Source organism: Poecilia reticulata, chromosome 11 (genome assembly GCF_904066995.2).
Source record: "Poecilia reticulata chromosome 11, P_reticulata-male-v2, whole genome shotgun sequence".
Classification (NCBI taxonomy): Eukaryota; Metazoa; Chordata; class Actinopteri; order Cyprinodontiformes; family Poeciliidae; genus Poecilia; species Poecilia reticulata.
Genome location: NC_088840.1, coordinates 3765527 through 3786392, shown reverse-complemented (window position 1 = coordinate 3786392; position 20866 = coordinate 3765527). Strand labels below are relative to the sequence as shown.

Below are 20866 nucleotides of genomic sequence, written 5' to 3'. Positions count from 1 at the left end.
TTATGAAGATTTAATGTACATTTATTCTTAACACGTGGAACATATAGTATAAAGATTTCATACTGAATAAATGATATTCATTAAGCCAAAAAAGGGGGAAAAAAGGAATTTACATCAAGTCTTTAGCTACATCATCTGAGATACAAATATGCAGAATCCGCATCACTGGAAAATAAAAATAAACAAAAAGAAAACTGGTTTCTCCATCAAGGTTTAGCTTGTCTTTATGAGGGAGCTCTAATGACACTGCAGACGTTTCTTATTAATAAGCTCTACACTCGCCCCGGAGACAAACTGAAACTTGACGTTTGTGTAGATGTGGCATCGGACAGCAGCTGAACACCCTCCCCGGAGCGCTGAATGGAGCAGGGGCTGGGGCACCGAAATAACGGAGCGGGGAGCAGGCCATCAAGTAAATCACATGGCATACTTGATGAGAGGAGAGGGGTGGTGGGGCGCCAGGGGGGTGGGGGGGACTCGATAAAGGATTAAAAACGATGAAGAGCAACAGAAGCTGAGAAAGAGAGAAGTGTAATGTACAACGTGATATTTACACTGCAGCCTGGACTGCGTCTAGCGTTGAGGACCAGTCCTATAGGTGACTTTTTAATATAAGAGGGTCAGGTCATACAATCAAGGGACAAAGAGAAGAGGTCGGGGTGTTGTAGGTTCACCATACTTTGGGGGGAAAGCCGTTTTCTCTCGACATGAACTAAAACTGTTTTTAAAAACTACAGTTTGCTGCCAAGCCAGCATATCTCAGTGTGAAACAGTATTATTACAGTATGTTTACAGTTTTTAAGGTGTACAGTACAGAAAAAAGTCCTACAATCTACTGCACAGGCCTCCCATGACGTCTGTTCACAGCCAATAATGTGGTTCCTGTGAGGCTGAGTATATAGCATCCAAAATTACAGCAATTATACCACACCACAGTCCATGAGTCTACGTAGCCTCCAAACATGAACCATAATATTGTTTCCTTTGTGCCCTGCGGACCCCTCTGAGGGAGAACGCAAGCACAAGTATCCCCCAAACTCACTGTAAACGAGACAGCAACTTTGGTTACAGTTTTTTTCTTGTTTTTTTTTTCTTTTTTTTGAATGGAGTTTTTCTTTTTCATTAAAAAACAAGTCCAGTCCGCAGGGCAGTGCACTCTGTCCTATGCCTGGGTCCCGATCTGCTCTTTCCTGCCGGTGTCGCTCCATGTGAGACGGTTAAAATCCACAACTACTTCATGATATTCCTTCCTTTTAGTGAGAAGCAGGGGTAAAAAGACAGCAGAGTCCGAGGTGATTTTTGCATAAATTAAAAACAAAGGACAGTCAGTTTATACTCATTTCACTCACGCGCATACGACGCATACATACGCACACACAAAAAAAAGGAGGTCTGGGGGTGGAGGGGTGGGAAACAGAAAGAGGCAGAGCTGAAAGCCCCTGGCGGCTGTCATGACTGGCCAATCAGAAAGAGTACGTCACAGATGACTTGGGACACCAGAGGGTTCATAAGTGGAGACACGGAGATGTCTAGTAGGCGCGACTCGTACAAAGTGAACTCTGAGTGGTTCTCCTCCACTTTGGCCAAGGCGTGCAGCGCCCGGGCTGCTCGCCGCATCATGTCCACACTCGTAGGCTCAAAATGGGGACCGCCCTGCATTTGAAGCAAGGAGCTTTGGCTCTGTTGGTACTGTGTGGCGGCTAGGCTGTCCTCCAGGAAACCCAGCAGATTACCCACACTGCCTTTCTGGACAGCGATGGCCCGCGCTGCTAAGCTGTCACCCTGAGCTAAGTTAGCTAGCAAAACAACCGCCATTTCCCGGCAAACGGCCACCTTGCGTTCACCGACAAGGCGTACGAGCGAGCCGTAGAGCTTCTCCAAGCGGCTGAACGGTGGCGTGGCCAAAATGAGGTCGACGTTGTTGTCCTGGATGCTGAGCTTGCTGAGGGTCTCGAGGACCAGTCTCTGGGGTGAAAGTGAGCTGTGTGGGCCGAGTGTGGGGAAGGGATCCAAGGCCTCTGCTGAGGGACACACCGCCCAATGGAGCAGGCCATCCAGCAGTGGTAAGCATATACTCTCTGGGTAGATAGAAAGGTCCAGCTGTCCTGAAATGTTGGCCAGAGTGACCAAGCAGTTCTCCCTCAACACCTCGAGGCAGTCCCACCACCACTCGTCTCGGTCGCAGCTCACTCCCTCGTCTTCTTCTTCCTCCTTCTCATAGGTGACTGGCGCCTGTTTGCGCTCAGGGTGTCTGTGGTGGAGCAGCACCAGACGGCCCAAAAGCAGGAGGAGGCCTGGGTGTTTAGACATTTCCAGGTCGTTGCCGGGGACAAAGGAGAGGCTCCTGATGATGTTGGAAACACAGATGCAGCGGCGGGCCAAAGAGTCCTGCCAGTCCGACAGAGTGCTGAGAGGAGTTTCGTCCTTGCTGTGGGGCTCGTCTTCCAGGATTTTGACGTTGCGTCGACTCTGAGGATCAGGGTTGATGCTAAATAGATACTTGCCATTCTCCTTCTGCTCCTCTGCACCTCCACGGACCACTTCCATTGTGACTGACCCCGGTCGGGCCGATAGTACGTCATCAATGGTGGCAGTGACTGGTGCACAGAGAGGAAGAGAGGAAGGACTCTTCTCTGTTGAGGCCTTGTTGGGATCAGAACACTGGGTTTGCTGCTGCTGAACCTTCTCTTCCAAACAGAACTTGGATTTCTCTGGGTTTTCCGTCGTCCCAAGCAGCTTGACCTTCTTGCGGCCTTCAGTGGCAGGTAGCGTGCGTTTCCGCTGCTTAAGGAGATCCATCTGACTTTCGAAGTGGGTCTGGATGTGTTCAGTAGTGTCACCACCGCCAATACTCCAGTGTATCAGGCCACTGTCAAAACTCTGTCGCTGCCCAAGCTTGGATAAGTGGTTTAAGCGGAAGGGGTTCTTCTTACGCACTACCTTGATAGGGAGTTTATCAAACTTGCTAGCCTGCTTTGGCTTTTCCAAGTGGACGTTGGGGTCCTGAGAAGACCCTGAGGTAGAGCTACTGGCTTCCTTGGTAGAAGACTCCTTTTTCTCTTCCTCATCATCTTCTTCTGAGGACTTGTCTTTCATTGAGCTTTCTTCTTCCTCTTCTTTAACCTTCACCTGTGAGGAGGCATCATGATTGGTCTTTTTCTCTTCGTTCTCCTCATCTTCATCCTCTTCCTCATCGGTGTCCATGTCCTCACACTCAGGTATGGGAATTTCATCATCGGAGTCCTCAGCTGCATTGGGATCTATCAGGGTGCGCTGACCAGGGTCTCCCACTTCGTACTCCTTTAGGATGCCAAAGATCTCAATGAGGCAGCGTCTGAAGTACTCCACTATCAGCTCCAGGAACCCAGGTAGCTGCAAAACCAAACAAAAAACTTAAATGAATATGACAGCTCCAAGAGACAAGACCACCTAGTTAAGGTGTGTAGCTGATGTAAGGCTCCTGCCAGAGGAGAGGTACTTTATTTACCTGGCAAAGATTAAAAGTAGTAATGCTGCCATCATCATACAGTAAAATGTTAATGGTGTCCAAGGCCCAGGTGCTTTCAGCTAATAACCCTGACTTTAGGGACATCATAACTCTCCAAGCCTCAGGAGTGCCTTTAAAGAGAAAAAACAAATCGTCCATGAGTCAAAATGACCTAAACCCTACATGCCTATGTGTGATTTGAATTTATTGAGCCTAAGACATAAGAAGTTATTTACCAATGTCTTTCATGGTGAGCCGTCTTCTGGGTTTAAGGTGGGGCTGGGTAGCTTCCACAGAGCCGGGAGGGAAGGCCACATCTCGTCGAATCATGGGTTGCTGCACAGGGGCCTGGCCGATATGCGATGCGGGAACTGGAGGGCCGGCTTTCTGCACCTTAATGCCAGGGTGCATGTAGGGAGACTTGCTGGGGGATGTCCTGGTTTCCATGGACCGGGGCATGGGAGCTGGGCTTGCCACCTGAGGAATGTGGTTCTGAGAAGTCTGGTAAGTTGAAGGTAAAGGTCTGGTCATAGGTGGTCCAGAACTAGCAGGTCCAAACGGAGGCTGCCTCTGGTTTACGTGGCCGGGCCACTGTCCCTCATGGTTAATACGTTGGTCTGATGGCATCATCTCCTCTCCTGAACGGTTCATACCGTGGTACCCGGGGCCCTGGCCTGGTACTGGAGGTCCCTGACGGTTGGGATAATTGGGATAGCCCATCTCATTGCGGCCCTGCCATACCGGGCCCTGGGGGCCGTCAGGACCAGAAGGCATCGAGCTTGTCATCATCTGAGGAGGCATGTGAGACTGGGAGTTTGGCCCTGCAGATGAAGGTCCTCTATCTCTCCCAAAAGGGAAGGGGAACTGGCCCTGTGGGCCTGGTGGTCTGCGCTCTCCTCCTGGATATGTGTTGTACTGGTTATACATGTCTTGCTGGCCCTGATGCCCAGAGGGCTGGGGTCCAGGCTGCTGCTGACCACTGTAGGGAACGTTGTACATTTCCCCCTCGTGGCGCTTGGCTGGAGGGCCGTACCCTGCATCTACAGGCCGCTTGTAGTTCTGTCAGCAGAAAACAATGAGCGCCATTATTTCTGCTCTCACATCTGTATATACCATAGTGTTCTATTTAAACAAAACATATATAAAAGGAACATCCAGTAATACATGATTGAGTATTGATTTAACAAAAGAGTAAAACAGCTGGAAATGCTAAACAAAATGTCCTTACAGGTTGCTGCTGTGGATACATTCCTGGCTGTTGATTTGGGTAAGGGCCACCAGGGGGAGCCCCTTGGCCAGGGTATTGATTTGTGTAGGAATCATGCCTGAAAACAAGGATAAAATTTTATAAAATTGCGTTTCATGTCCACAGTAAATCCGTAACCTCGGATTTTAGAGAGATTGATATTGCAGTCATGATCACAAATGCCTTAAAGGAAAAATTCATGTCTTTCATTGGCTGTAAGACAGGCCAATTTGCGCTTAACGGTACTGACCGTTGCTGAGGTGGGGGACGGCTGGGTGAGTACATCGCTGCATCAGAACCAGAAGGCATCATATTGGGCTGAGGAGCTCCGGGCCCCATGTTGCCTTCAGGGCCCATGCCTGGTTCCTGCCTGTAAAAACGAAGTAGCATCCATCATCAGCTTTCATAAAGATACAGAAAATGACTGAAAATAAGCATCTTCTAGTGTTCTTACCTTCGGTCATATCCATAAGGATACTGCTGCCTTTGACCCATTGGAATGTTACCCATGGGACCTGGTGGTCCTCTGTTGTACTGTTCGCCCATTCCGCTGTTCGGGTTAGGGGGCATGAACTGTTCTCCAGCTTAGAAACACAAGGAAAATTACCATTTTGTTAGTTTTCAGCTCCAACAGCTCCAACAAAGCTCCAAGTTCGCCCACTTGGAGCTTTGTTGGAGTTTATTTTTTACATGTTTGACCAAGCTTATGAAGCTATTGGTGAATTTAAGTGTGCTGCACTGGTGAAGAATTAGCAAATAAAAGTGCAGTTAAGTACATTTATGTCTGCTTAAATGTTTTTCTGTATTGGATTGGTATCAGTTGGTACTAAACCCCAGATATCCAAATTTGTATTGGAGGTGAAAAAAGTGGATTGGCTCATTCCTACTTATTATTGCTCCTACCTTTCCTCATGCCCCCGAATGGGTCTTTGCTCGACTCGTAGGGAGTCATGCGACTCATCATCTCTGGACCGCCCATGCCCGGCTGGTAGCCCTGAGAGTTGGGAGTCATGGTGTTCCTTCTGGAAAACGCTGGGTCTCCACCATCAGCAAACGGATCCTGCAGATTCACACTGCTCCTGCAAAATGACACAAGAGTTGTCAAAATGTTCATTAAAATTGCAAAATCTTATTGCCGCAGCCAATCGGTGGCAAGAAAAATGAATAACACTCCTGGACTGGCTGCTTTCTAAGTGCCAGCTAATAGTGGGTCAAGTAGCAATACATATTTTAGATATGTTTTACAAAAGAAAAATCTGCGAATGGTCAACCGCAAATAGGCAGGGATCCACCTAAATTCTCTGATTACTGCATTCTAGTTGTTGATGTAATGCTTCAGTTTAACCACAAGGGGGCAGGTTTAATGTTATGGTGGCTTCCAGACAAAATTAGGTTTCCCAAATCACAATTTTGTATCTTTGACATCATACCTGACACCAGGCATCGGAGGCATCTGTGCGTGTGGGGTGGAGGCTGGGGTGGGAGGCTTCAGATCTCCTCCTTCTGCCATTGAACTGGTCGTAGATTGGGGAGTTTGGGGACCTTGAAGGGACCCTGAACCAGCTGAAAGAACAACGATACAACAACAATCAACACTTAGGCAGCAGTAAAGACTCTCTGGATAAATCTGTGAATTTTAGTTTTAGTCTCTTTGTAGCAGTGGGAATCAACTGCATAGATTCTAATGCATAAAAAAAAAAAATCCAGCCCAGAACTTTTGTTATGCATTTCTGGAACACCCGTAAATCTGACGCACAAGCAACATCCTCTAACAACAGCGATCAACGGCAATGCTGATTGCCCACTGGGATTTCATTTTTGATCCAAAAAACAATCTGTTGGATTGTTGGGGTGCTGAAAAATACTTTTTGTGTTCAAGTTGTGCAAACGTGAGTTAGCCTATGAGTGAAGTTATTCAACCCCACAGTAAAATAGCATCTCAATGCTAAACATGTAGCAGCAGCAGCACAGACATCCCCAATGCTAATGTCAGCGTCCACAGTCCACACCTCTAAAGAAGTTCCATGAATGATCAGGAGTTCCTGGAACACTGGAAAGCTGAATGGATAGAACACTTTGTTCCAATCTGATGGTTGAAGAACCTCAATAACAGATTAAAAACAAGAAACATATTTGATGCTGAGCTTTATGTCTACAATCCATAATTTGGCAGCAAAAAGAGTTTTTGAATTAAAAATGTTGCTTATTGTGTCCATGTATAGTTTTCAATTCAAATGTGATTAACTAATTAGAGACGCTGCAATTCACTGTTCTACCTCCTGACTCTGACCCGTTACTGATCCTGAGTGTAGAAGACGGCAGTCTGCCATCTGACACAGTGTGTGTGTGTGTGCGTGCGTGTGTGTGTGTGCGAAAGAGTGAGTGATGGTTTGTTTGTGTTGTGAGTGTGTGTGACATAGCATCGCTCATCCTTAACTTGAGCCCAGGACTTCTCACTATTAACACGGCAGTCTGATGAGTCACAGGTTCCCATTCATTAAATTGGCTGGCACACACACACACACACAGCCGGGGTCACTGGCAGGTCACATTTATTCACATTTTCTCACATCAGCCTCTTCAGTTCTCACACTGCCTCTCCACCCCTCCCCCCTCCCTCTGGGCAGGGATTTCCCTCCACTACAGATGAAGGGGGGTGGAGGGGTCTTGTAAGGATATAAAAAATGTAGCATGGCAGAAACAGAAAGAAAGACGCTGAATTGTGTGACTTTTTCACACACACACACACAAAACACACAATGCGCTGAGACCTCATTCATCATTGTCCTGATCTCCAGGGAGTATTGCTCTGCTGCCGTGGCTCTGGGCCAATCACAGAGCCATCATAGGCTATCACCAGATCACCTAACGGCCCCCACGTGGTCCCCTTGCCACCCCAACCTCTGTGCCCACATCTCCCTCACGGTGCCAGCTGATTATCCCTCCTTCAACCTCCCCTTCCTGTTGCCTCTTGTGCAGATTCGGAGCCCAGCGTCTGATGGGCCTGGGTTCCGGCCAAACGGAGGCAACGGCAGCACGCGGTCACTCCTGGTGGTGTTGCTCCTGGCAGTTACGACGCGCATCTATCCAAAACAAACAGCTCCGGGGCAACAAGCCGCACCCCGGAGCAGAGCGCTGCCCTTTCTGACCCAACTCCTACCCAACACAGACACAGTATGGAGGCATTTACAGTCGGATAACGCAGAAGACCTCCAATGTCGTCCAAGATGAAGGAGAAAAAGAGCTTTAAAAGAAGTTACCGGTTGTCACATATGAACCACATGCATTCTCTGTGCTATAGTAGGGATCTTCAAAGTGTGGGGGACAAGAAAAACAAACAAGAAAACACAACTGTGGACATTTAGCTAACTTCACCAAGCCTGTAACCTGTTTGTTCATTCCACCAGCCACACTGTTACAACCATAGAGGAGTTTGGTCATTTGTGATAAATATCCAAACAATGACCTAATAACTATTGATTGTTCTTTGTTAATGTCTTAAGGTTTCTTAAGCTAAATTGCCATTGACCCACTTAGTTATTTTCATGGTGTCTCTGAAATCTTTTGAAATGCTAATTCTTGTAGAGTTGTTAGTGATGCCTGGGGCTATTTTAGCTTTACTCCAACAGAATATTGAATGTATGTTTGTTCTTTTTTTAATGACTTGATTGTTGTTGTGTAACATATGATTATTGAATTATTAACTTGTGATTTTTTCATTAAAATATGAAAAGCATGCGGTGGCTTCCACAAAAGAAGATGAATGAAAGTTTTGTCAATGTCACATGAAAAATGTGAAAAACTTCATCCTATGTGGAACAGCCTGACAGCAGGTCTCACCTGGGCTTGGAGGCTGGATCTTGGGTTGGTTCTTCTTTGTGTCCGTGTTGAAGAAGTCCGGGGGCGGGTCCTCGCCGCGCTCAATCTTACACTCGAAGGCGTACAGACACTGGATGTACTGCTTCTTGAGCGAGCTGGCCGCGCTGCTCGACGTGCCCACGTTCAGACTGGTGGCCAGCTCCCTCCACTTCTTGTTCTTGTTTACCTGGAGTGAGAGAAAGAACGAAGGGAAGAAAAAAAACCACCATGTTAGATTTACACAGGTGGTTTGGCCAAACCGATAAGTTTGTGCAAAACTGCTGTCTAACCTGGGTGAGGCCGCCGATCTCTTTGACGGACACGTAGAGGCGGAAGAGATCGAGAGGCTTGCGGCCCACGGCGGGCAGGTTGCTCATCCCCATGGCCTTCTCCTCGGCAAAGGCCAGGTACCGGTCCACCCACATCTTCCTCTCTGGCTCCGGGCCGAGCTCATACAGTCGGGTGATCTTCTCATTGGTGATGGTGGAAGAGCTCGACTTCTAAAGGGCGACAGAGATAACCAGTAATATGGAAGATAAAGTACAAACAAGAATGCAAAACAAAAAACCTTTTAAGATGATGACATTTACCTTTTTGGATTCAGGTTTTGGAGTTCCATCAACTTTGTTGTTGATCTTTTGGGCAGGGTTCATCTTGTCCATGCTAAACTCAGGACCAGGTGCCATCCCTTAGTGTTTGGGAGAGAAAAAAATCCAGCCGTATAAGAGGAGATGTTACAGCAGCGGCGGTACCATCAGAGTACGTAGGACTCACCGGGGGTGTTATTGGCCATGTTTCCACCCACTGGGTAAGGTCCCGGTGCTCCCTGGTTCATCACACCATGCATGCTGTTCATGCCTGGGCCATAGGGAGGCGCTGATCCCATCATACCTTGGGACATGTTAGGATAACCTGGGGGCCTGGAGGAAGAAAAATGGCTTTTTCTTTAGAAAGGACCAGTTTGCTCATTAGTAAAACTCCATGTAGAACACTTCAGACTGGCATTCTCAACAAATCCCTTCTTTCTTGTTGCTTTCACAGAGTTTATAGATTATTTTCCAGGAAAGGACAGTTTATCCTATCAGGTTATCATTATCTTAAGACTTCAAGACCATTTTGATGCTACCTTATATTAATATATATTTATATAAAAGTAAAGGGAATGGATGGGGAATTATATTGCATTACAAACAAACAAACAAACAAAAAATTGAGTTAATTGTCCAAGCGTGAAACTATGACTGCAAAGACATAGGAAAAAAAAAAAATAGACTTATATATATAGACTTAGAAAAAATATAAAATAAATAAAAGGAAAGTAAAAAAGCACGTACCTGTTGTGTATGGAGTTTGCAGGGCCGTGGTGCATGGTGGCCCCCCCATCCTTCCTGTTCATACCTGGAGGCGGGCACATGCCGGACCCCACCTGAGGAGGCATGCTTCCCATGTTGGGGCCCATGCCAGGACCATAGGGCCGAGTACCCATCTGCCCCGGGCCTATCCTGCCGGGTGGTATGCTTCCGTACGGACCCCCGCTGCCCTGAGCCGGCATGGGGTTCATGGAGCCGCCCATTCCGGGCCCACTAGGGTAGTTACTGTTGGGCATCCCTGTGTAGCCCGGTTGCCTGGGATAGCCTGAAAGGATGAGACACCTCATTAAGTAGTTAGTAATTTTTGTAGAACAAGGTTATCTTCTACAAAAACATTTTCTGTGATGGGAATGTTTCTCCGACTCGGCTGAATTTAAATCTGTGCTGCCTATTCCGACAGGCCGTCTGACTGTAGCGGCCTCTATCCGGCCTGCTCTGCTTGCTGCTGTGACTCATGGCAGAACTTCTTCAGACTTCAAAGTGAAGCGATATCTAATAATTTACATCAAGTAGGAAGGAATTTCAAAGTGTTTCTTTTTCTTCCTTTTTTTTGGATGTTGTCAATCACAGAAAAACGCTACAGCTGTTCTGTGATGACTGGAAATAATTTTTATGAAAACACAAAAGAAATCCTGTTAAGAAATCAAGCCTGACCTTGTGGGCCGTACTGGCCCCCCTGAGGCCCATAGTTTCCCATAGTATTGTTCTGGGGATATGGTCCCATTCCACTATGTATCTGGCCTCCTGTAGACTGGCGTGGGGATAAGGCAGAGCCAGGCTGTCCAGGGGACCCATACGGAGGCATCTGAGGGTTTCGCATGTACACTGGAAGAGATTCAGAGGGAACAGTCGCTCAGGGCAGAGCCCATGAAAACAACTTCAAGCAGCATCAAAAACGCAAGTCTGCAGTTGGTTTAGCATCAAACCTTCCACAGGAACAGGGAGGGACAGAGGCAGTTTATGGAAGCCAAGAATGAGTGCAAATTAGGATTGCACCTAACAATTATTTTACTAAGCAATAATTCTATCACACATTTTGACTGTCAATTGATTATTACGGCAATTAATCGATCGTCCCAGCGGTTAATCGGTTATCCTGGCGATTAATCGCATAAAAATTATTAGGTGCATTCTGCTGATGTTTCAGTTAACCAATTAAGCTCAATTTATGCAATATTAGAAATACATCACAAAATGTAAATAAATAAATAATTAAATTCTTTCTTTAAATAAGAAAACCAACATGTCTTTGCCTAAAAGGAACAACATAACGCCGGTAGCTGAAGATGCATCTGCAGCTACTTAAATACTTCTAACATCAGAGCTAACATCAAACAAAGCTTGAGAATATCTGGGTAGAACATATTTACAGACAAAGAATCTTTAATGCAAAATGTATATATTTTTGTGTAGTTACTGCTCTGACTGTGTTCGTCTTTCATTGAGTCTATCCACTGCAGTTAACGATTAATCGATTACTAAATTAAGTGACGATTATTCCAATAATCGATTCATAATGATTAATCGTTTCAGCCCTGGTGCAAATGCATCCAGTGTCCAAAGTGAGATGCTACAAGCGTAGACAAGCACTAATTAAGACCACTCAACAGTCCAATCAATTGAAAGCACAAAGAAAAGAAGCATGGTTCAAGACTTTTGCACAGTAGGTCACAGTGTGGCTTAGAGTATTGCTTCCCTCAGACTAAACACAAACTAATAATGTGTCTGCTACCCTCATTTAACCTGGCAAGGGATAACAAACAGTCCCATTTAAAGGAACAGTCCACAATTATTTTGTTCATGTAAACAGAGATTTAGCTGAACTGAAACTGCAAGGCAAGCTTTCCAAAGATGGATGATTAAATCCAGCTAATTTAGATCAAAGTCTGTATAGATCCAACAGATTAGACTCAAACTAGCCTCTGCTCCCTGTGCTTCGCCCACAGACTGTCACTGTGGGATCTGACTCTGAGGTAAATCATGAAGGCGGTATGTAACGCTCAGTAACAAGATATTCCTACAGAGCAGCACAGATCCAAACGCCTTCAGTGTTTCTAATAAACAAAACTATAAAGCGCTCCCATTTACAGCTGGACATGATGGCTTCTGCGAAATTACTCCTTAATTGTCTCGGTCTGAAGGCTGCAGCACATTTTCCCTTTTGACCAACTGACATATTCTCTGTTGATTCTCGGCTAATTTTGGATGTTTCGACCTGTTTCAGTTTATTTATCATGGATTACTTTTGTGCAGGGATTTTGGGGTTAGGCTTCAAAAGCCCCAAAAACAAGAAGAAAACCAATTTTAACACCTGAGCCACAGCCAGTCACATTATGGACCGATGTCAGAGCAAAACAAGCTGGAGTTATCAGTGTACAGCGAGAGTTCATTCCATTCGTGTTTTGATATTTATGTTATCTCATCTTGAGACGACGAGATGATTATAACACAAGAGCAATTACACAAAACCATGTCGAGAGGACTGGATGTCAAACAGGACTTTTTCAGAATTTATTCACCTTCAGATAATATAAGTTTATTCTCTAGAAGAGCATTTTTTGTCTTGATATGTGGATGGAATGTAATCCAGCTAATTTTTGTTTTGAGAACATTTTCCTATCTTATCATCTTAAAATGTTTCGAGCTCATTTTGACATAAGTTTCACTATGTGAATATTAGATCATGACAATATCTCTGACTAATTTAGTTATCGAAGCTGAAATTCTTGTGATTTGATGTAAATACGATGAATTTAATCAAGAAATGTCAACAGTGATGCATGCAGCTTGTTTACTCTCAAATTATCACAGATCAATCACTTAATGTTATGGAGTAGCAGTAATAAAGTATTTCACAAGAATGAAGTGTATCACAAATAGAGCTGCAACTACTGATTATTTTAGTAATCAATTATTCGGACAATCGCTATTGGATCACAAAAGAAGCTTAAGACACTTTTATTTTACAGAATTTGAATTAGATGAAGCTAAAACTGCCACTTGAGTTACAGATAAAACATATTTATATCCAAAAGTTTTTTCTTATCTTAAATGCAAACTGTATGTATGTTTTGTACAATTTTTGCTTAATTTCCTGTCTGAATGTGTTGTTCTTTCAGCAAATGATCTGTTGCAAAATGCTTTACTTCAGTTTTAGATTAATCAATTACTACATCAGTTGACCATTATTTCAATAATCGATTAATTATGATTACCGTATTTTCCGCACTATAAGGCGCACCTAAAAACCTTCAATTTCCTCAAAAGCCGACAGTGCGCCTTATAATCCGGTGCGCCTTAAATATGGACCAATATTGAGGCACAACAGGTCTAGCAACTACGGTAAGCAGCCGCCGACTTCATTTTCACCCATAGAAGAAGAAGAGTGCGGTACATGCTGGGATAGTTGTCAGAACGCTGGTTTGTAATCCATTAATAAAGTTTGACTGACCTATCTACCTACCGACCGTCTAGAATCAGGTCGTCTGCAGGTCATGTAGCACCACGTTCTCCACGAACATGCTGTGCGCGAACGGAGAAGGGTGACCATCGTCCGGCCACGCCCCAGCCCAGTCGCGGAAGGCTCTACTCGCCGACCCGAGTCGGACTGTTTTGTTGACATTCCCTATAGTGCAGCTCCATCTAGTGGAGCCTCTACTACAGCCTCTACTGTAGCATCTATTCTATGCGCCTTATATGTGAACAAATTTTTTAAATAGGCCATTAATTGAAGGTGCACCTTATAGTGCGGAAAATACGGTAATCGTTTCAGCCCTAACCACAAAACAATTATCTTAGAAAAATATGTTCAGTAAGTTGATGTTGCATCTTTTCTCAGATTTTGTACAATCACCCTAAAAATTCCTCATGATTTTGACCAACTTATTTTAGACACATTTTTAGATTCTAGATAACCAAAGAGTTGAAAAACACCAGGATTTTTTCCAAAACTTTGGTTTATAACTGTGTAGAAACCTGGCAGTCTAAGGTTAAAGGTCAACACACTGTCACCTATTTATAGTGGAATCACATAATTCATCAATAAATAAATTCTCCCTCATTGCTTATATGTTGTATAAATGCTAAAGGACGGTTGTAGCTCAGTGTGTTTACAGATACAAACTGATGCTGATTAACAGTTTGTCCTTCCAGAGGTGCTCACCTCTGTCCGGGCCCATGGGTGACTGGTTCATGGAAGAATGCATCATGCTGTCCGACTGGACGCTGGGCGGCCGCGGCGGCATCTGGCTACCTGGGCAACAGCAGAGACACACCGGCTCAAGACAAACAACATTTCAGTCTGCAAAATTTCTTGTTCCTAAGACGGTTGCAGCTTCTACCTGGCACAGCAGCGGGGGACAGCGGGCCGCTGCGAGACGCAGTCACGCTGGCCGGGGAGCCCACTGGGGATGGCGAGGGTCCGCGGATGCCTGGCAGGTGGGGCGGGGTGTGCGGGGAAAAGGGCGACTGGGCCGGGTTGCTCTGCTCGCCCTGACTGCTGGACACACCGGAGGTGCTGACGCCCGGACTCAGGACGGCCTCGGTGCCGGTGGGCAGGTCATCGATGGAGCCGGACAGATCCTGGGAGGACGAGAGAGCGCTGCAGGTCAGGAGGGGGTGCAGAGGAAAATCACTCCTACCACAGAGTTCACCGATTATCATAAGTTTTCCATCAATCTGACCAATCACCTGTGATTCCTTCTTTTCTGACCAATCACAGCTGCTGAATTTTGATCAATCTCTTTAGCCCCTTTTTAATTTAACTTCCTATTTCAATTCATCTCCTGGAAGTTGAATATGAAAGATGAAAGTATGTGTGACGCTAAATGTTTTGTCTTTTTTCATGTTCTGTAGGATTTGCTTTTAACTTGGAATTGATCCTTTTGACCCCTGCTCAGGATGTGATTTTATCTATATTAAGGGTAAAATTTCAAGTAGGTACTTCCAATTTGTTATTTGCATTTTAAATATTAAATAAGTTAAAATCATGATTTTTTTTGTGTGTGTTCAGTTTCCTGCTTTTCAACTTCCTTTAATCCCACGACTAGCTGTCTTTGAGCCTGCAGACGGTAATGTTTAATCCTTGCTTCACGTCCGTCTGTATAAATCAACATTTAACGCATCAATCGAAAAAATCCGTTACAGAGGAAAAACATATATAAGTTGCTCTGGATAACAGTTCACAGAATCAGCCAAATTATGGAGAAAAAAGCAAGAATTATACTCAGAAGAACACAGTGTAACAGTGGCTCAGACACTGACACGGGTAATGTTCAGAAAACAGAGGATGTTTTATTTCATCATCCACTGTGTTATATTTACTTGTGCCCCCAACAGGCTAAACACTGTTTGCTTGGTTATGCTTTTTTTTTTTTCATACACCAGTAACAGTGACAGCAAAGACAGGTTAAAAAGTCTCCTTATTGAAACGAGTGGAACAACAATGGTAACAGAGTATCAAAAAAAATTTATATATATATATATATATATATATATATATATATAGAGAGAGAGAGAGAGAGAGAGAGAGAGCATATTTTAGCAACAAGGCGTTACCACAAGAAACTACAAGAAGGCTTGTGCCTTCTAAGAAAGCACAAGCTCATGCTGTATTTTACACAGTCATAAAACACACAGTCAGCAATTCAAACATTACATTTTGCTGTCATTACACGTCACATTGTTGATTATGTTTCATTGATTATGATCTGACCTGAGGTCAGGTGCTTGTTTAATTGACTGGAACTCCATAACCACTTCCTGTCTTTTTCGCTCTAAACTCGAACAACTTCAGCAAATAAAGTGACAAGGATTTAAAAGATGTGGACATTTTAATTAGGATGAGACAACTGAAGAGAAAAAATGCACATTTTGATTGAATTTTTTTATGTTAAGACTATAGTTGGTGTTTAGGGATCTTCCAATGACTTAATTAATTAGTAATATTATCAAATTTCCTGTCATATTGAAACATTTTTTTAAGTCGAAAACACAAAGGGTCGCTGGATGACGGCTCTAACGTCCCTAACTCTGGACTCAGCAGGTTTTCTGGGGGAAACCCAGATCACCTGACTCGACACTGCAGTTTTGCTCAAACCTGGAGCAACATACACACACATTACATCCACATTTACTGGGGAGAAACTAAAGCAAACCCAGTGGATCACAATAAAAACCACAGACAACTGAGTTTTGATGTGCTAAAATATCTGCAGAATCTCTAGTTTCACTTAAAAAAAAAAAAAAAGCTCCATATTTCTCCTGGAAGTCTGATAATGATCCATGTTGGCGAAGAGAACTGTATGAAACAAGGGGTTTGGGGGGGAAAGTGGGGGCTTTTTGAAGCAAGTCATCTCAGGAGGCAGCAGAAATAAGTGGTGCTGGCCACAGACTCTGCTGCCATGTGGTGTTGTTATTGAGCCTCGCTGGCTGGGACGCAGAAACAGGGAGGGAGGCGGGGAAGGAGGGAAGGCAGCCGGCGGTGATTGTGTTAGCGGGAAGGTGAGTGTTTACACATCGGCCCGTCACGTGGAGAACATGTGCTCGCTCTGAAATGCAAGCTCATCTGCCAGTCACACCAGAGGAGGAGAGGAGGAGAGGTGGGGGGAGGGGGGGGAGAGAAATCCGACGGAGGAAGGAAGGGAGGAAAAAAAAAAAAAAGCATGCTTTGGAAAGTGGCCAAGTATTCCCATAGAAATCTCACACTCGCATGCTGGCTGCAGCCCTGAAGCCGGCGGTTTTGCACTTGAAACGGCGCCCGTTGCTATTTTTGGGATGTGACCTGATGGAGGAACCCCAGAGGGAGTGACAGGAGGAGAACGCTGATTCAGAATACACCCTCCTCCTCCCCACCGCCACCCAGTTGCCTCTGCCCTCCCTCCCTTCTAAGAAAGCACAAGCTCATGCTTTCCTGGTCTGAGCCTGGAACGTGGCTCCTGTAAAACCCAGGAGAATAACACAGAGTGGGGATTAAAGGAACAGTCGCACTCCAAGGTGGTTCCAACAAATCTTCATGAGGGGATAAAAAGAAAAGAAAAACAAGAGTTTTCTGTGTAGCAGGAGATCTGAGCCCACTTTGCAGCGGCAGCAGCAGCCTGGTCAGCTGACTCCCACCCACCCCTCAGTTTGTTTCCATCCAGCAGCCACCCACCTCTAAGGAGACATCACAAGACCAGTCATCTGACAGAAGCCTCCACCTCCCCGCCCGAAAACACTTCAGCTCACTTTCTTATAGAAGGAGACTATAGCTGGGGCGACACGGCTTAGAAATAATTTTTTTAAATAAATAAATAAATTCATACCTGATCTGATTTAAATTTTTTGTTGTTGTTATTGTTTGGCTCGCTTTCTTTTCTAAGAAACGACAGGAAACATGTTCAAAAGGCAGGTTTTATTTCAACGAGCTACCAGAAAAACATTTCTTATAATTAGGGGAAAACAGGTAGTTATCGGGATCTGATGTAAGCAGCTCTAGCAGCGTGGCTTTTTCCTCCAAACGGACTCGCTTGTTTCACTCTATTGTATGAAAGTCCAGCCACTGATAATTTGATGCTGATGTGTTAAAAGATTAATTATTTCCAGATCTGTAAAACATACACCAAAGCATAACTTCACAATATGCCCAACATTACTCTTTTTAATTTTTGTAATTGGAAGTTTTTTTTAAATAAAATTACTACATTATTCTCCTAATGTTATGACTTTATTCTCAAAAATAATATTATTAATAAAAATAATTCTTAGCCTGGCCCTAAGATTCCATCATAGAGTCGACGTAAATTACAGTAAGTATTTCTATAAAACGTATAGTAACGTAGAGATGCTCAACATTCCTCAAAAACCTTAGAAAGTGAAACATTGGCATTTGGGGAAAAGAGTGAACACGTTCACATGTCTGTAAAATTGCTTTTCAGGGAATTTCTCAGTTGTCAGTTTCAGTTCTGGTCAACATAACCGCCTACACCAACATAACTTTTGTTTCTCTCGTGCTTTGACAGTGACTGAACGAATACTATTCAAATCGTGTTTCCACAGTTCATCCAAACGTTGTTCTAGGTGTACTGCATTGTTTGACAGTACGGATGAGGACTCACTTAAAGCAAATAGTGAGCACTCAGTAGCTCAGTACTCAGAGATGCTTTTACTCAAGCCAGAACCAGGCAGGTTCTCAATATAAAATGACAGACTATGTAAGTTGGCCGGTTGGACGGTAAACAAATCCACTGAGAAATCAGGAAGAGCGTATGAAAGTCTGAGAGCAAAATCTGCTGATCATCCACCATCAGTTATGTAACCATCTGCACTACAACACAAACATAAATGAGGAGGAATAAAATTAAGACATTGAACATGTTGATGAATTTCAAATAAATATAAAGTTTTTAATCAGACTTTGAATCAGATGTAGAAAATGGTCATCATAGAAAATCATGTAGTTAGATAATAAAAGGCTTGTTTCTCTTTAGCTTCGTTTTTTTGGTTGGTTGCTTGTGTTGTTGGAAATGTCCCAAAACGATGTGCTGCTGAGTTTTGTGGCAACGTTAAAGAACAGATTCTGAGTTCAGCTCAGAGATGTGCCACAAATCCATATAGTGCAGACAAACGTGACAAACTTGCAGACAAACAAACCTCCCTGTTATCCTTAAAAAGAGCTTCAAATAGGAAGGCAGGAACTGAGACAGAGCCAGATTAGCAGGTTGTTCTGTGCTCTTAACTAGCCTGGCTAACGGCTGTTATCCAGGAAGTCTGTTCACAATCGCTTTGGCCAGTGTTATAAGAAACGACAACAACTTTAGACGCCACATATTTTCAACAGTACGACAACCAGATAACCAGGTCAGAAAAAGTTTTAATTAAGAAATAAAAAATTGTGAGGGAGAGGGAAGTAGTTCAGTTATGCTAGTTTGACTTTGACAATCTTAACATGTAGACGTGCTGTGGAATTTGGTGTTTCGGTTCAGTTACAAAATTAAAAAAAAAAAAAGGCGACCCACACAGCAACTCTGACAGATGGTCAGTAGAGCAGGTGTTTAAATTAGTTAATCTACCACCACAGTGTTAGAGTAGCTAATAGCAGCGGCAGCTAATCTACAGCAATCACTTATTAATAATCGCAAAATGAACAATCAACCTAAAAACATAAAACTGTGGCGGATTGAATGTTCTGTTTGGGAAATGTTTGAGTGTTTAGGTGCTGAATCCTGAAACAAAGTGGTGTTGATGTCAGCTGCTAAAAAAAAAGAAGTGTTTTTGAGTTATTCCTCAAAGGTTTTCCTGCGTTAAATTTTCCTTCGCTGTGGTGCATGTCAATACATTATTAATACCTACATCTCTAAATTTCATTTAGTTAACAGAACTGTTCTACCGTGACAGCGCGGCTATGGGTGGTATGTAAAAAAATCGTCTTTTTGTCCTCTGGCGTTGTGCGCATGCGTCAAATTTCCAGACGTAAACAATAACATGAGCCCATATGGATGTGACACAGGTCGGATCTTTTGGGGCATGAAAAGATTGCAATTGGTCCGCTAAGACCGTCATGAAAAAGTCGGATATGGATCGCAGCCGCCTGCTGTGTGAACATAGCCTAAAGCAACATATAGAGAACTTCATAAAGGATTTAAAAAGGCGAGAGTCAAGAAGCAGACTTTCTATCCAAAGGTTTTCACTTCACTTCACCTTTTAGATTTCACTCAGAAGAAGAAGCACTGAGAACTTTTCACGAGGGTCCGGAATCAGATCAGGGACACCATCTGAGAAGCCTGGCCTCTCCTGTTTAATGCAAACATCAAGGTTTTATAGGAATAATAATACATAATTCAATGGCGACACAGCTAAATCTAATCCAAAAAGAAAAAAAAGGGTGGAGGTTTCCTTCTTCAATGTGAAAACAACAGCTACCAACAAACCTAACCAAGAGCCTACAGCGGCACATATCGTATGCATGGCTTACAAAGTGAGCTCTCTTGACATTCTGTAAATATCTGACAGCTCTGATTCCTCAGCCTGGCTTGGCAGAAGCATTGTATACTACACACACACGCACGCACGCACGCACGCACACACACACACACACACACACACACACACACAGACACACACACACACACACACAAGCTCCTACCTACTCCCACTCTGCAGTCATTGATTTTTCCTAACTCAATACTGCACAGCACCAGCCTGTTCTGCTGACTGCACAAGCCGGACAGCGAGCGAGCAAGCGACGGGGGAGAGAGAGAGAGAGAGAGGTGGAGAGGTGGGGTGGAGGTGGGGGGCTGGCAGTTGATGCTGTTGCTGAGGCTCTGCTATTCAACAGTCATTATTAAAAAGCAAATGATGAGGAAAACGTGGAGCAGGCATGAGCTGAGGGGCCGGCTAAGTAGGACTGATACAAATACATATATATAAATATGTGTGTGTGTGTGTGGTAATAATGAGCTCTGAGACGGTCACAGCAGCATCATCTATGGTTATTACAGCAACTGATGATGGGAGTTTAGTCTGAAAACGTGTTTTTTTTTTTTTTTTTTTACATTCAGGGAAAATGTGGAAGCTGAGTTGTGGAGAGAAGGAGAGAGCTGCAGGTCTATTCTGCAGGAGGCTCACTCTATGGCAGCCATTTTGTGCCTTTCCCAGCACTGCCTAACATGGAACTACAGGGCTGAGAACTGCTAAACAGGATCCATCATCTCTTAACATCTGAGAGATGTTAAGAGATGTTAAAAGACGATGCCTGTGTGCTGAAGACATAATAAAAACTAAGAGGTGTCGGTGAAACGTCCTGGGAAGGCGATTCGTTGGTGAAATTTTGGAAAACAGCAGATGGTGTTTAGTGTTTCCCACTATTCCGACGTTCTCCGCTGCTCCTTCTCAGCGAGCCTGTGCCGTCTCTGAGTCATCTCCTCAGCT

General features: G+C 44.2%; 1 protein-coding gene across 2 annotated transcripts in view; it reads right to left on the bottom strand.

Moving 5' to 3' along the window:
- arid1ab (AT-rich interactive domain 1Ab) overlaps window positions 1–20866 on the bottom strand; it is a 67727-nt gene continuing 46861 nt past the window's right edge. For both annotated transcript variants that reach the window (XM_008421335.3, XM_081612247.1), the window contains exons 5-20: window positions 14302–14542; window positions 14124–14213; window positions 10616–10786; window positions 9926–10226; window positions 9366–9511; window positions 9182–9279; window positions 8882–9091; window positions 8574–8778; window positions 6164–6296; window positions 5637–5812; window positions 5188–5317; window positions 4984–5103; window positions 4716–4812; window positions 3724–4546; window positions 3488–3618; window positions 1–3372 (exon numbers count right to left, since the gene is read on the bottom strand). In XM_008421335.3, coding sequence (XP_008419557.2) covers window positions 1450–3372; window positions 3488–3618; window positions 3724–4546; window positions 4716–4812; window positions 4984–5103; window positions 5188–5317; window positions 5637–5812; window positions 6164–6296; window positions 8574–8778; window positions 8882–9091; window positions 9182–9279; window positions 9366–9511; window positions 9926–10226; window positions 10616–10786; window positions 14124–14213; window positions 14302–14542 — 4995 coding nt within the window. In that variant the 3' untranslated portion in view covers window positions 1–1449. The remainder of the gene's footprint in view (window positions 3373–3487; window positions 3619–3723; window positions 4547–4715; window positions 4813–4983; window positions 5104–5187; window positions 5318–5636; window positions 5813–6163; window positions 6297–8573; window positions 8779–8881; window positions 9092–9181; window positions 9280–9365; window positions 9512–9925; window positions 10227–10615; window positions 10787–14123; window positions 14214–14301; window positions 14543–20866) is intronic.